The sequence below is a fragment of the Hippocampus zosterae genome, chromosome 4 (assembly GCF_025434085.1).
Source record: "Hippocampus zosterae strain Florida chromosome 4, ASM2543408v3, whole genome shotgun sequence".
Classification (NCBI taxonomy): domain Eukaryota; kingdom Metazoa; phylum Chordata; class Actinopteri; order Syngnathiformes; family Syngnathidae; genus Hippocampus; species Hippocampus zosterae.
This window is the reverse complement of record NC_067454.1, coordinates 25,128,659-25,140,603: the sequence shown is the minus strand read 5'-3', so window position 1 is coordinate 25,140,603 and position 11,945 is coordinate 25,128,659. Positions and strand designations below refer to the sequence as shown.

General features: G+C 45.1%; 1 protein-coding gene across 4 annotated transcripts in view; it reads right to left on the bottom strand.

Moving 5' to 3' along the window:
- Positions 1-11,945, bottom strand: part of samd4a (sterile alpha motif domain containing 4A) — a 77,788-nt gene that overhangs the window by 25,035 nt on the left and 40,808 nt on the right. For 2 of the 4 annotated variants that reach the window (XM_052063913.1, XM_052063911.1), the window contains exons 4-8: positions 6,733-7,020; positions 2,413-2,522; positions 1,793-1,879; positions 397-640; positions 238-323 (exon numbers count right to left, since the gene is read on the bottom strand). In XM_052063913.1, the coding sequence (XP_051919873.1) occupies positions 238-323; positions 397-640; positions 1,793-1,879; positions 2,413-2,522; positions 6,733-7,020 (815 nt within the window). The remainder of the gene's footprint in view (positions 1-237; positions 324-396; positions 641-1,792; positions 1,880-2,412; positions 2,523-6,732; positions 7,021-11,945) is intronic. The other 2 variants (XM_052063914.1, XM_052063915.1) reach the window with 1 other exon arrangement.

Genomic DNA, 11,945 nt, shown 5'->3' with positions numbered 1-11,945 from the left:
TTTCAAACATTTTTTTATAAAGCTCCAGGGAGCCACTAGATGTTGCTAAAGAGTCGCATGCGGCTCTGGAGCCGCGTGTTGCCAACCCCCGCATTAAGCAAATACCTCCATCGTGTACGCTAGATGTAATTCACGAAAACGATGTATGAACAAAACCAACACTGGAGAAATCAAACCATGTTGGATATTAGTGTCTGGTTGTCAAAACCTTTTTTGTCATGGCAATGTGTATTGTACCTCATGTATAAGACACTTGTCAATGAGTTGTAGGTAGGAGCTGATGCTGTCCTCATCTGACCTTGAAACCAGTAGCTGAGTGCAAACTGAGATCAAGATTGGAAATCATCAACTTTTTTGGGGGGATCATTTCAATGCAGAGCCTCATCAGCAACTCACCTTTGCCCATAACACGAGTGAACTGGCTTGGTAGATCTCCCTCTGCAATGACACTTGAGCTTGCCTCGGCTTCTCCACCTCCTCCAGCAAGGTGGGACCCGGGTGTAGAGCTTTTGGAATCTGTATTCATGGTCGGGCGCTGCAAGGAAGTGTCCTCGCCGCCAGTAAAAGCCTTGATCGGCGTCATGATCATCTGATGAAGTTCTTGCAGTGGTACACGAAGATTACTGCCCTCTAACACATCCTGGTGGTGGGAAGGGACACAAGGAAAGGAAAAGATGCAGGGAAAGAGATCCGTTAGTTATTTCACTGTCATTGGTGAGTTCATTGGCGTACAAAGTTTTCTTTGTGGTTACGTTTGTATCTTATACATTTAGAGAGAACAAAAGGTGCCTTATGAGCAGACGTCGGTGAGTGAGTAAATCTTGCCGGGCCTCATTTGTCATTCGCCAGTGGGCAGGCCCCACATTGTCAGTCCATCAATATTTCAAGCCGAGCCAAAACTGTAATCGTCAGTCGTTGCTCCGTCATCGTTATTTTAACCACACTTCTGTCATTGCTAAACTACAGTTCTTCACTGCTATTTTAGAATCCTCGGCCAGTTTGTCAGTCCGTCATTGTCACTGCTTAGTTAGAGTTTGTCACCACTATTATTTTAGGACTTATTACTTACTACGTCACACGCATTTGCAGCACATGCATTCTATATCTACTGTGTGTGTGTGTGTGTGTGTGTGCGCGTGTGTACAACATATATGTCAAAACCACCGCATCATTATAAAATTTGTAATATTGGACACTAAATGTCACATTGTATTATTTTGTCATTTTATGTTCTTTTGATGGCGGCGCGGGCACCCGCAGCGGCTCCTCTTGTTGTCTGTTGTCTGTTTAAGATGGAGGAAATTTCATCTCTGCTGTATGTTACACACAAAGCACATTTGACAATAAAGTTGTACTTGATACTTGATATTGGAATTATTTCTTTTAATTTTATTTCAAACAAAAACAAAACAAAATGTGTCTTATCCACAAGAACTGATGGTATAGACATTGTAGAGGAGTGCACTCACTTCTTCCGTGTCATGAACCAAATTACTACATAAATGTTCGGGACATCGGCTGCAGTGTGTTTGCCATACAACAATGGCAAAACAGAATTCTTTGTCAAAGGAGCTATAATTTTAGTCCTCCCAGGAGAACATGTAAACTTTGAGATCTGAATGCAGATTCCACACTGAAGCAAACGTCTTACTGTGATGTAGCAGAGATGCTGACTTCTTAGTAATCCCAAAACTTTTTTTCAGGGGCAAACAAAGAAGAGTCAAGAGCATCATCGCTTTGAGTTTTAAAGTCAGGATAAAGTCACACACACACACAAAATTGAGTGACTGACCTTTTCGAGACTGCGCAGCAGGTTTTGTCTCTCTTTTAGCTTTTGAATGCTAATAACAATCTTGTGTCTTGCTCCTTTGGTGACTTTCTGTTGAAACAACAACAAAGCATCAAGACATATGCAGCTTTTGATAAGGAGTCAAGCACATGTAAGTGTGTTATTTCAAAGTAGAGTCTGACTGAAGGCCCCAAAGTATTGATACTGCCAATACCCATGCATCCATTTTCCGAACCACTTGATCCTCACTCGGGTTGCGGGGGGTGCTGGAGCCTATCCCAGCCGTCTTCGGGCAGTAGGCGGGGGACACCCTGAATCGGTTGCCAGACAATCACAGAGCACACAGAGACAAACAACCATCTATGCTCACACTCACACCGAGGGACAATTTAGAGTGTTCAATCAGCCTGCCATGCCTGATTTTGAAATGTGGGAAGAAATTGGAGCACCCGGAGAAAACCCACGCAGGCCCGGGGAGAACATGCAAACTCCACACAGGGAGGCCGGAGCTGGAATCGAACCCGGTACCTCTGCACTGTGAAGCCGACGTGCTAACCACTGGACTACCGGGCCGCACTACTGCCAATACCATTTTATAATTTTAGAATGTGGTTGGCGTGTACCTGTGCCTCCAGTTGCTCTTCAGTAAGTGACATCATTTCATCATAGGCCATGGTAGAAAACAGCGCTGCATACTTATGGAGACGAAGACTCTTGAGCCATGCTGGAACATCTAGGATACACACACACACACACACACACACCTGAGTTTTAGGTAAATGGTGAATTAGTACAAGAGTAAAACAAGCATTTTTTTGAACATTTTATTAAAAGTTGCCATTTATAAGTATAAAACCTGTGCCTGCTTAACTGAACCCATAGTTGTAATACTTGTGCAAAGCCATGTCATATTCTGTGTCTGAATATTGGATACACGGATTTATTGTACCTTCTGCCATCTACCCGTAATGTAAGATCATCTGATTGTTTGCTGTTCACTATATGTTGCAGGAATAGAAAGGTGATTGAGATGTATTTGTAATTGACTAATCACATTTTTTGGGATGTACCTCTGCACCATTAGGTCGACGCGCTAACCACTGGAACACCGGTGCCGCCACCCTTTTTGCGATGCATGGAGTGAAATTGGATAATTTTCTACAGCATGCATGATGATCTCTTATGACACACTAATGTTCCATGGCACATTGGCAGGGAATGTCGAGACATGAATATGCAATGCTTTTGGTTACATTCTCCATCCATGTTATTCCCTGACCAGCCGAGAGAGACGTAGTGAACCCAGAATGTCCCAGGTCTTTCCCGGGCTTCCTCCGGGTGTAACGTGGCCAGAATTCCTCACAAGAGAAGCGTCCAAACCAGATGCCCGAGCCACCTCATCTGGCTCCTCTCGGTGCACTATTCTCCTCTGAACCTACTACCGCATCTCGAATGCTACGTTCAGACCAAACCGTTTCAGACTGAGGTGAGAATTTCTGGGGGTGCAATTCTATATTGTCAATGCAGTTCACGAGGTTGGCCGCAAATGCGCGTGGGGCAGTGCGGACGCATTTGGAGTGATGGGAAGTGGGGCCGCACACGAAAAAATATTTCACACTCGCCCATATTGGGTCAAATTGGAAACATTTGAACTTGTATCTCAAGTCCGCTGAGAGAATATACAAAATTAATATGTCACACACAGCATCCTGTACGCGTGATTTCTGAGTCAAGATTTGAGAATAATGGAGAGGGAAAAAAAAGATAATTGTGGTCAGCTATCAATACCTTATTACTACATCACATGCGGCAGCTGCTCAAGCACAAACAGACACACACAGCTTGGTAAAAAAGAAAAACAACGCAGGACATATAAGCCAGCTTCCAATGTTGGCCCGGGACTGAGCCAAAAAGCAGTCGTGGAGACGGCGAATGAGCAAGTTGGCGTTGAGTGTATTGAATTGTCCACAGCTAACGACGACCTGTCAGCGAACTGTCAACCAAGATAGATAACCAAAGAGACCCCACAATGCCTATGCTCTACTCCGAAATTCTATCCATAAAGGTTACTAACAGAATGACAAGGCAGACTGGCAGCATCCAACCGTCACCAAAAACGAATCCTATTTACAGCAGGCAACGTGAACCCAACGCAGACATTGGTCAAAAGGCAACTAAACAGCCTTGTTCATTTCTTACCGATGACTTCTGCATGTGTGCCTTATAAAAATAACAAATAAAAAATGAAAGTATTCTGTGATATCAGCACTGGGAAACATAAAAACATAATGGTCGGGTTTTTAACAGCATAGTTTTGTAAGAAATATATCAATTCTGCTTTAATCATCTTTTTCTGGCTAGATCAGAAAATAGTTCAGTTTCCCAATGACGGATTTTTAAACACATGTGGAAGAGCACAACAGACAGACTTTCTCCAAGATGGACACAATGTACGTATAGTCACAGCGAAGGTTTTCTGGTTGCTGACATGGAAAAGGACATCTCACGTGGGCTTTTCCTCATTTAATTGAAATCAGAATACGACTTGATATTACTTCACCGGCTGCCATTGGCAATTATTTTGCTTCTCTGATGATGGACACACCTCTGATGTAGCATATTTTGAACCTTCTTCAGTGTTATTTGGCAGACAGGGGGTAGGGGGGTATTCCATGTCACCAATTGGTGCATTTTAATGACAAGCTTGCATGAATCTTGAACGTTATATGCAAACTGTGTGTTTATGCTGCACTTGTTTCAGGTACATTTAGAATAGGCCTGATTCCGATCTGAGGATGTCTGATTTCATGTGAATTTTTTTTCCTCCCCCATTTACATACTGAAGAGCAAATTGTACCACTTGAGAGCCATGTGCTATGAAGCAGGGATGGCGCTCCACCAGGAGGCTTTAGCCCTGTCAAAAATCTGGTTACAATATGCTGATTTATATAGCGCTTTCACAACAGCGGCAGCTATAACAAAGCGCTTAACAAAACAGTTAAAGTAAAATAATAAACACAACACATAACATAAAACACGGACAGTCGTGCAGTCCTAACCACTTTTCCGTCACACGCTTTGTTGTTTGAAGCAGTTTAGCCCCAGGTAAGCCCCTCCAGGATTTGATTTGCTATTCTAAAATATATTGATACATTATTTTCTCACTGTGTATCGGGTCAAGCCTCTCTTTAGACCCGGGAGAGAAAAAAAAAACTGGAGCCATCCGTGCTGCGAAGTATAAATGGTAAAAGTATAAAAGTGAGCAACGACGTTCAATACATGCAAACTTTCCTCATGGTTATCACAGACGTCTTATTTATGTGTGTCTTCATTGCGTCTTTTTGTGGATTCTTTGAAAGATATTGTATAGTGTCAGGGATTTTCTCGGACAAAGTTAAAGAAACGACTCGGCACACAGGAAAATTGTCTTCAATATCGGCGGGAGCGGACCTCTGAGAGCGAACGACGGTTGTTGCTCCGCGATCACGCTCGGCTCCCTCTCCGCCGGTTCGAACTTTTATTGCAAAATACAAGAAAGACCCTGCCCCAGAGATTAGCATACAGCGCCCCCCGGTCCGGCCCCTCGGTAGTGATTTGATATACCCAAATACACAAGTCACAGACTTGGCTGATGACTAATGTCCACCTGGGCGCGACAGCTGTTCCCAAACTGTCTTTTGGTATTCAACAACTCTTTGTTCCCAATTTGTTTATTCCCACTCTGTGATTGAATCTAGCCTTCACCCCCCTTGCTTTGACATGATTACTCAAGAAAAAGGCCCTCCGCCCAAACGGCCGACACCTCTGCGCTGAGCATGTCCAGACATGCCCAAATTAACCGAAACTTTAAACATGATACAATTTTGCTCATAGATTCTTCTAACATATAGGTATAGTATATAGAACCTCAAAATGTGATCCAGGCTGGCATAATTCATATCGCTGGAAGTCGACACATTTTATCGCCATGTAATACATCAGCGCATACACAACTATCGTCATGTGTGCGTGGTTAACAACAAGCCACACAACACATCTCTTCTCACAAAGGTCATGCATGGACAAATTGGTAATGAACAACACACATATTGATGGAGTACACACATGAACGCAAACATCACCAACACTGTTGTTGTAGCATAAAATTGTTTAGCATACAATTATTACAGCACAGTTGCAGTACAATGATAATCTAATTATTTATAATTTATTGTGGACTGTAAATGTTAATGGCTGTCAGTAAGTTGAAAAAAAGACATACATACACACACACACACATTATATATATATATACACTATATATATATACACTATATATATATATATATATATACACTATATATATATACACTATATATATAATGTGTGTGTGTGTGTGTATGTATGTCTTTTTTTCAACTTACTGACAGCCATTAACATTTACAGTCCACAATAAATTATATAGATTTATAAATTATATATATATATATATATATATATATATATATATATATATATATATATATATATATATATATATATATATATATATATATACACACACACATACATACATATACAGTATACATACATATATAAACACACACACATCCATCCATTTTTTGATCCGCTTTATCCTCACAAAGGTCGCGGGGGTGCTGGAGGCTATCCCAGCCATCTTCAGGCAGTAGGCGGGGGACACCCTGAACCGGCCGCCAGCCAATTCACATCTTTTTGGATTGATATTTTGTTTTTTCTTGAAAAAATTGCATAGTTTTCACTGAACCCAAATAATATCACGAGCATATTGTTACTGATATATCTGGCAAAAATATCGAGATATGAAATGTTGGCAATATCGAACAACCATAATAAGTAATCAAGCTGTCACTTAAAAAAAAATCTGCTTTTCCAAAGATCATGATTAGTTTTGAATGACAGAAACTAAAACCTTTCTGACTCACCCCTCATTCCACTGCCATCCTCATGGAAGGAACTGCGATGTAGACTTAAAGCTCCTCCCAAACTGGCCTCTTCCAGATGTTCACTTCCTCCGCTGCCTGAGGAAGCAATGCTGCTTTGGGGGGAGAGGGGTGCGTGATCGGGGGCTGGGCCTCTACTACTACGGAGATCTTCCTGGGACAGCCAGACCGGACCCATGGGATGGTTGCTCGGGCCACTCATTGGTGGAGTAAGAGACACTGAGCGCTTGAGAGGACTGTGTGGCTGGTTACCACTTCCACTCGTTAGGACTGTGAGACATAAGACACGTAAGGTTTACTCCTGTGTTCAAAGAAAGGGTGGCAAAAACATCAATTCTATAGTTTGCTCATAGCATTTCAACACAAATGCCCAATTGGCTGAGAAACCTCGACACATTTATCAGCTAATAATTCCATCAGTAACTGCTGAGAAAATTCAAATACTGGACGAGCCAGCAATTCATTTTCAATGCCACTTGTCCCCATTCGGCTTCCGGGTAAGCTTAGGACGGGTCCTGCTGAATTTGGGTTGTAGGCAAGGTACAACCACTTGCAAAACTGAGATACTAGGCAAGACATTATATGTGGTGCAAGCTGGTCACGTTTTGACTGGAGCGTAAAGTGCCTTTACACACGTGTAAGGTTTTGTGGGATAACTGTCTTGTCTGTCAGAGGTCACGCATTGAGTATCTGCTTTTGCCTCTTTATACAGTCGTTTCAAGAGTAGTTTTGATTAAACACACCAAAACACCTTTGTTGCACTCATTTTACAACACTTGACATTACGCACTAAACAAGTCCGATGAAAACAGAGGCGGGCATATCAGTCCGTCAGTCATTCTTTTGTCATTATTTCAGGATGGCCCAGTTTGCCAGTTGTCATCTGAAAAAACGTACTTACTGTACGCCATCACACACAGGCACAGCAATTTTGTGTACCTTTCAGTCCCATAGACTGCAATGACATATCTCCATATTGTTTTCATTTCACCAACTACCATGCCATATGTACTTGTGTGTGTGTGTGTGTGTGTGTGTGTGTGTGTGTGTGTGTGTGTGTGTGTGTGCGTGTGCATGTGATGAAGCAAGTACATTCTCAATGCCGATTGTCTGCTGCCGTCAATGATTTTGGACTTGGCCTGCTTGAAATAATGACATTAGGATGCCAGACAGGCTTTACACACCCACCTCTGCATAAAGATCTTAAACTACTCTTGGACACTAACATGTTTTTCTATATATTGATTCAGAAATAACGCAAATACAATGTTGAGAGAAAGCAGAGACTTTATGCACGGTTTTAAACTTTAATCAAGGCTCTGCTCCAATTTTTGGCTCTAAATAATTAGAACATCCCAATCATTACATGATTCCATTCAAACACATCTAGCTTGAGGAGCACTTGAGGATGCTTTCCCCAGACTGTGACGGCAGGTCGTCTGGACGAATTTGGTGGTAAGCCAAAGCATTGACGTCTGTGACGGGGCAAGCTGCTTCCAACACTCCTGTCTCTTTTCCCCCTCCTATATGTGGTCTTCTGACTGTTGGCGCTATGTATAGTGCTTCATGGGCCCTGTTTAAAATAGGTGGCCAGCTAACATTACATGTTCCAGTCCCTAAATATTAGCCATTTTCCCTAAATACAGTCTGCCACAAAGGATGCCATACAAGGGAAAGGATGTATGGCATGCTCCGCTGTGGCTTGGGCGAGGGCTCAAACTATGAGCTGGGGTCAAGTGGCCCATCCCATCAATAGCACACATGACGAGGTGACAGGATAATAATATTCCAGTAAGAATGATCATAACCGCTGGAATGAATGACTTGCTTACTGTTACTTATTTAGTGACAACGAATAAAAAGATCTAATAATGGTTGTACAAACAGATGGCTCACATGTTGAGGATTGTCGGTGTAGCATAAAATAGATATGGTTTTTCAACATTTGCGCTTTTGTTTGATTTTTTAATCTCGCTCTAATCCTGTGCTGTGAATACCTCTGGGTCATCAGCTCTGAAACCCTGAGATTGCACTTTTCGGTCTAAGGCTACAAGCAGTCAAAAACATAAGGTGATATTTCTTGGTGCAGCCAGTAAGGGTTTTAAATATGTCTTTATTTATAAACCTTCAGCTGTTTCTTACATGTCCCAGCAAGAAAAAAAGAAAACAGAGAGTCCTTGCGTTCTTGTCTGGAAATATCCTGCTCTGACCATAGTTATGCCAAGTTTCAATAGGCCAGACTTCCCACCGTGTTGTCGTTCATATCATACACCTGCTGTCATTAACGTACAGTAAGATTCAACCGAACTAAATGATGGTAACGGTGTTAACTGTACAGCGAGTATCCCAGGTCATGAAAGTGCCAGACTGGAAGGCAAAACTGAATTTGAGAAACAATTAAAACGTTCCCAAAAAGCACACTTAGTAACCCCCCCCCGGCCCCTACACACACACCTGGCACACACAAACTTCTCACCTCTCTAAACACTTGTTATGCTTAATAAATGGGAACTTTTCCAATGCGAAACAATGAATTATAGACTGTCATCTTGAATTAATGTGAGTGGAGTGCACTCTGTACCGTAGTGACACTTTGTTTTTATCTTGAAATGGCTTTCCTTAACTAAAATCCTGTCTGCATACCTGGTGGATTAATGCTGTTTATAAATTGTTTTGTGCAAACCATGACGACAATCACTTCTTCTTTGTCTTCATCTGCCGGAAGTGGTCATGGCAACTAACTTTCACTTTGCACAGCATCATGCATTTAAAAGGTGAATTCATACACTAGGATTGGATCTTTGGCTAGAATGTGATGCGGGATTCTAGTAAAGGCAAGCCGTTTTCAGATAAAATGAAAAACGTTCACATAGTTATTGTCAACGTTTTGTTGTCTGCATCCTCGTGTGCGCGCGCTTCACTGGCGATAATTTCTGAATGTGGCGGTTTATTTTCCTTGCACTGCTTACACACTCTGGAGCCAGGCCTGGAGGTGGGGCTCGTTGGCAAGCGCCTGGTGGCCGGGCCTACACCCATGGGGCCCGGCCGGGCACAGCCCGAAAAGGCAACGTGGGTCCACCTTCCCATGGGCTCACCACCCATGAGAGGGGCCAAAGGGGTCGGGTGCAATGTGAGCTGGGCGGCAGCCAAAGGCGGGGACCCGGGCGGTCCGATCCTCGGCTGAGGAAGCTAGCTCTTGGGACATGGAATGTCACCTCTCTGGCAGGGAAGGAGCCCGAGCTGGTGTGTGAGGCAGAGAATTTCCGACTGGATATAGTCGGACTTGCCTCCACACAGCCTGGGTTCTGGTATCAGTTCTCTCGAGAGGGGTTGGACTCTCTTCCACTCTGGAGTTGCTCACGGTGAGAGGCGCAGAGCAGGTGTGGGCATACTCATTGCCCCCCGGCTCAGTGCCTGTACATTGGGGTTCACACCGGTAGACGAGAGGGTTGCCTCCCTCCGCCTTCGGGTGGGTGGATGGGTCCTGACTGTTGTTTGTGCATATGCACCAAGCAGCAGCTCAGCATACCCACCTTTTTTGGAGTCCTTGGAGGGTGTGCTGGAGAGTACTCCTGCTGGGAACTCCCTTGTTCTGCTGGGGGACTTCAATGCTCATGTGGGCAATGACGGTGAGACCTGGGGGGGGGGGGGGGTGATTGGGAGGAACGGCCCCCCCGCTCAGAACTCGAGTGGTGTTTTGTTATTGGACTTCTGTGCTCGCCACGGATTGTCCATAACGAACACCTTGTTCAAACATAAGGGTGTCCATATGTGCACTTGGCACCAGGACACCCTAGGCCGCAGTTCGATGATCGACTTTGTAGTTGTATCATCGGATTTGCGGCATCATGTTCTGGACACTCGGGTGAAGAGAGGGGCGGAGCTGTCAACTGATCACCACCTGGTGGTGAGTAGGCTCTGATGGTGGGGGAAGATGCCGGTCCGTCCTGGCAGACCCAAACGTATTGTGAGGGTTTGTTGGGAGCGTCTGGCGGAATCCCCTGTCAGAAGGAGTTTCAACTCCCACCTTCGACAGAGCTTTTCCCATGTTCCGGGGGAGGCGGGGGACATTGAGCCCGAGTGGACCATGTTCCGTGCCTCTATTGTTGAGGCAGCCAATCTGAGTTGTGGCCGTAAGGTGGTTGGTGCCTGTCGTGGCAGCAACCCCCGTACTCGCTGGTGGACACCAGCAGTAAGGGATGCCGTCAAGCTGAAGAAGGAGTCCTATCAAGCCTTTATGGCCTGTGGGACCCCAGAGGCAGCTGACGGGTATTGACTGGCCAAGCGGAATGCAGCTTCGGTGGTCGCCGACGCAAAAACCCGAGCGTGGGAAGAGTTTGGTGAGGCCATGGAAGCCGACTTCCGGTCGGCTTTGAGGAAATTCTGGTCCACCATACGACGTCTCAGGAGGGGGAAGCAGTGCACCACTAACACTGTGTACAGTGGGGATGGGGCGCTGCTGACTTCGACTCGGCACGTTGTGAACCGGTGGGCAGAGTACTTCGAAGACCTCCTCAACTCCACCAACACGTCTTCCTTGGAGGAGGCAGAGCCCGGGGACTCTGAGGTGGGCTCTCCTATCTCTGTGGCTGAAGTCACCGATGTGGTTAAAAAGCTCCTCGGTGGCAAGGCCCCAGGGGTGGATGAGATCCGCCCGGAGTTCCTCAAGGCTCTGGATGTTGTGGGGCTGTCCTGGTTGACACGCCTCTGCAACATCGCGTGGTCAACAGGGAGAGTGCCTCTGGATTGGCAGACCCGGGTGGTAGTCCCTCTTTTTAAAAAGGGGGACCGGACGGTGTGTTCCAACTATAGAGGGATCACACTCCTCAGCCTCCCTGGTAAGGTCTATTCAGGGATGCTGGAGAGGAGGGTCCGTCAGGAAGTCGAGCCTCAGATTGAGGAGGAGCAGTGTGGTTTTCGTCCCGGCCGTGGAACAGTGGACCAGCTCTACAGCCTTAGCAGGGTCCTCGAGGGTATGTGGGAATTCGCCCAACCAGTCTACATGTGTTTTGTGGACTTGGAGAAGGCGTTTGACCGTGTCCCTCGGGGAGTTCTGTGGGGGGTGCTTCGAGGGTATGGGGTACCGAACCCCCTGATATGGGCTCTTCGGTCACTATACCACCGATGTCAGAGTTTGGTTCGCATTGCCAGCAGTAAGTCGGAATCGTTTCCAGTGTGGGTAGGACTCCGCCAAG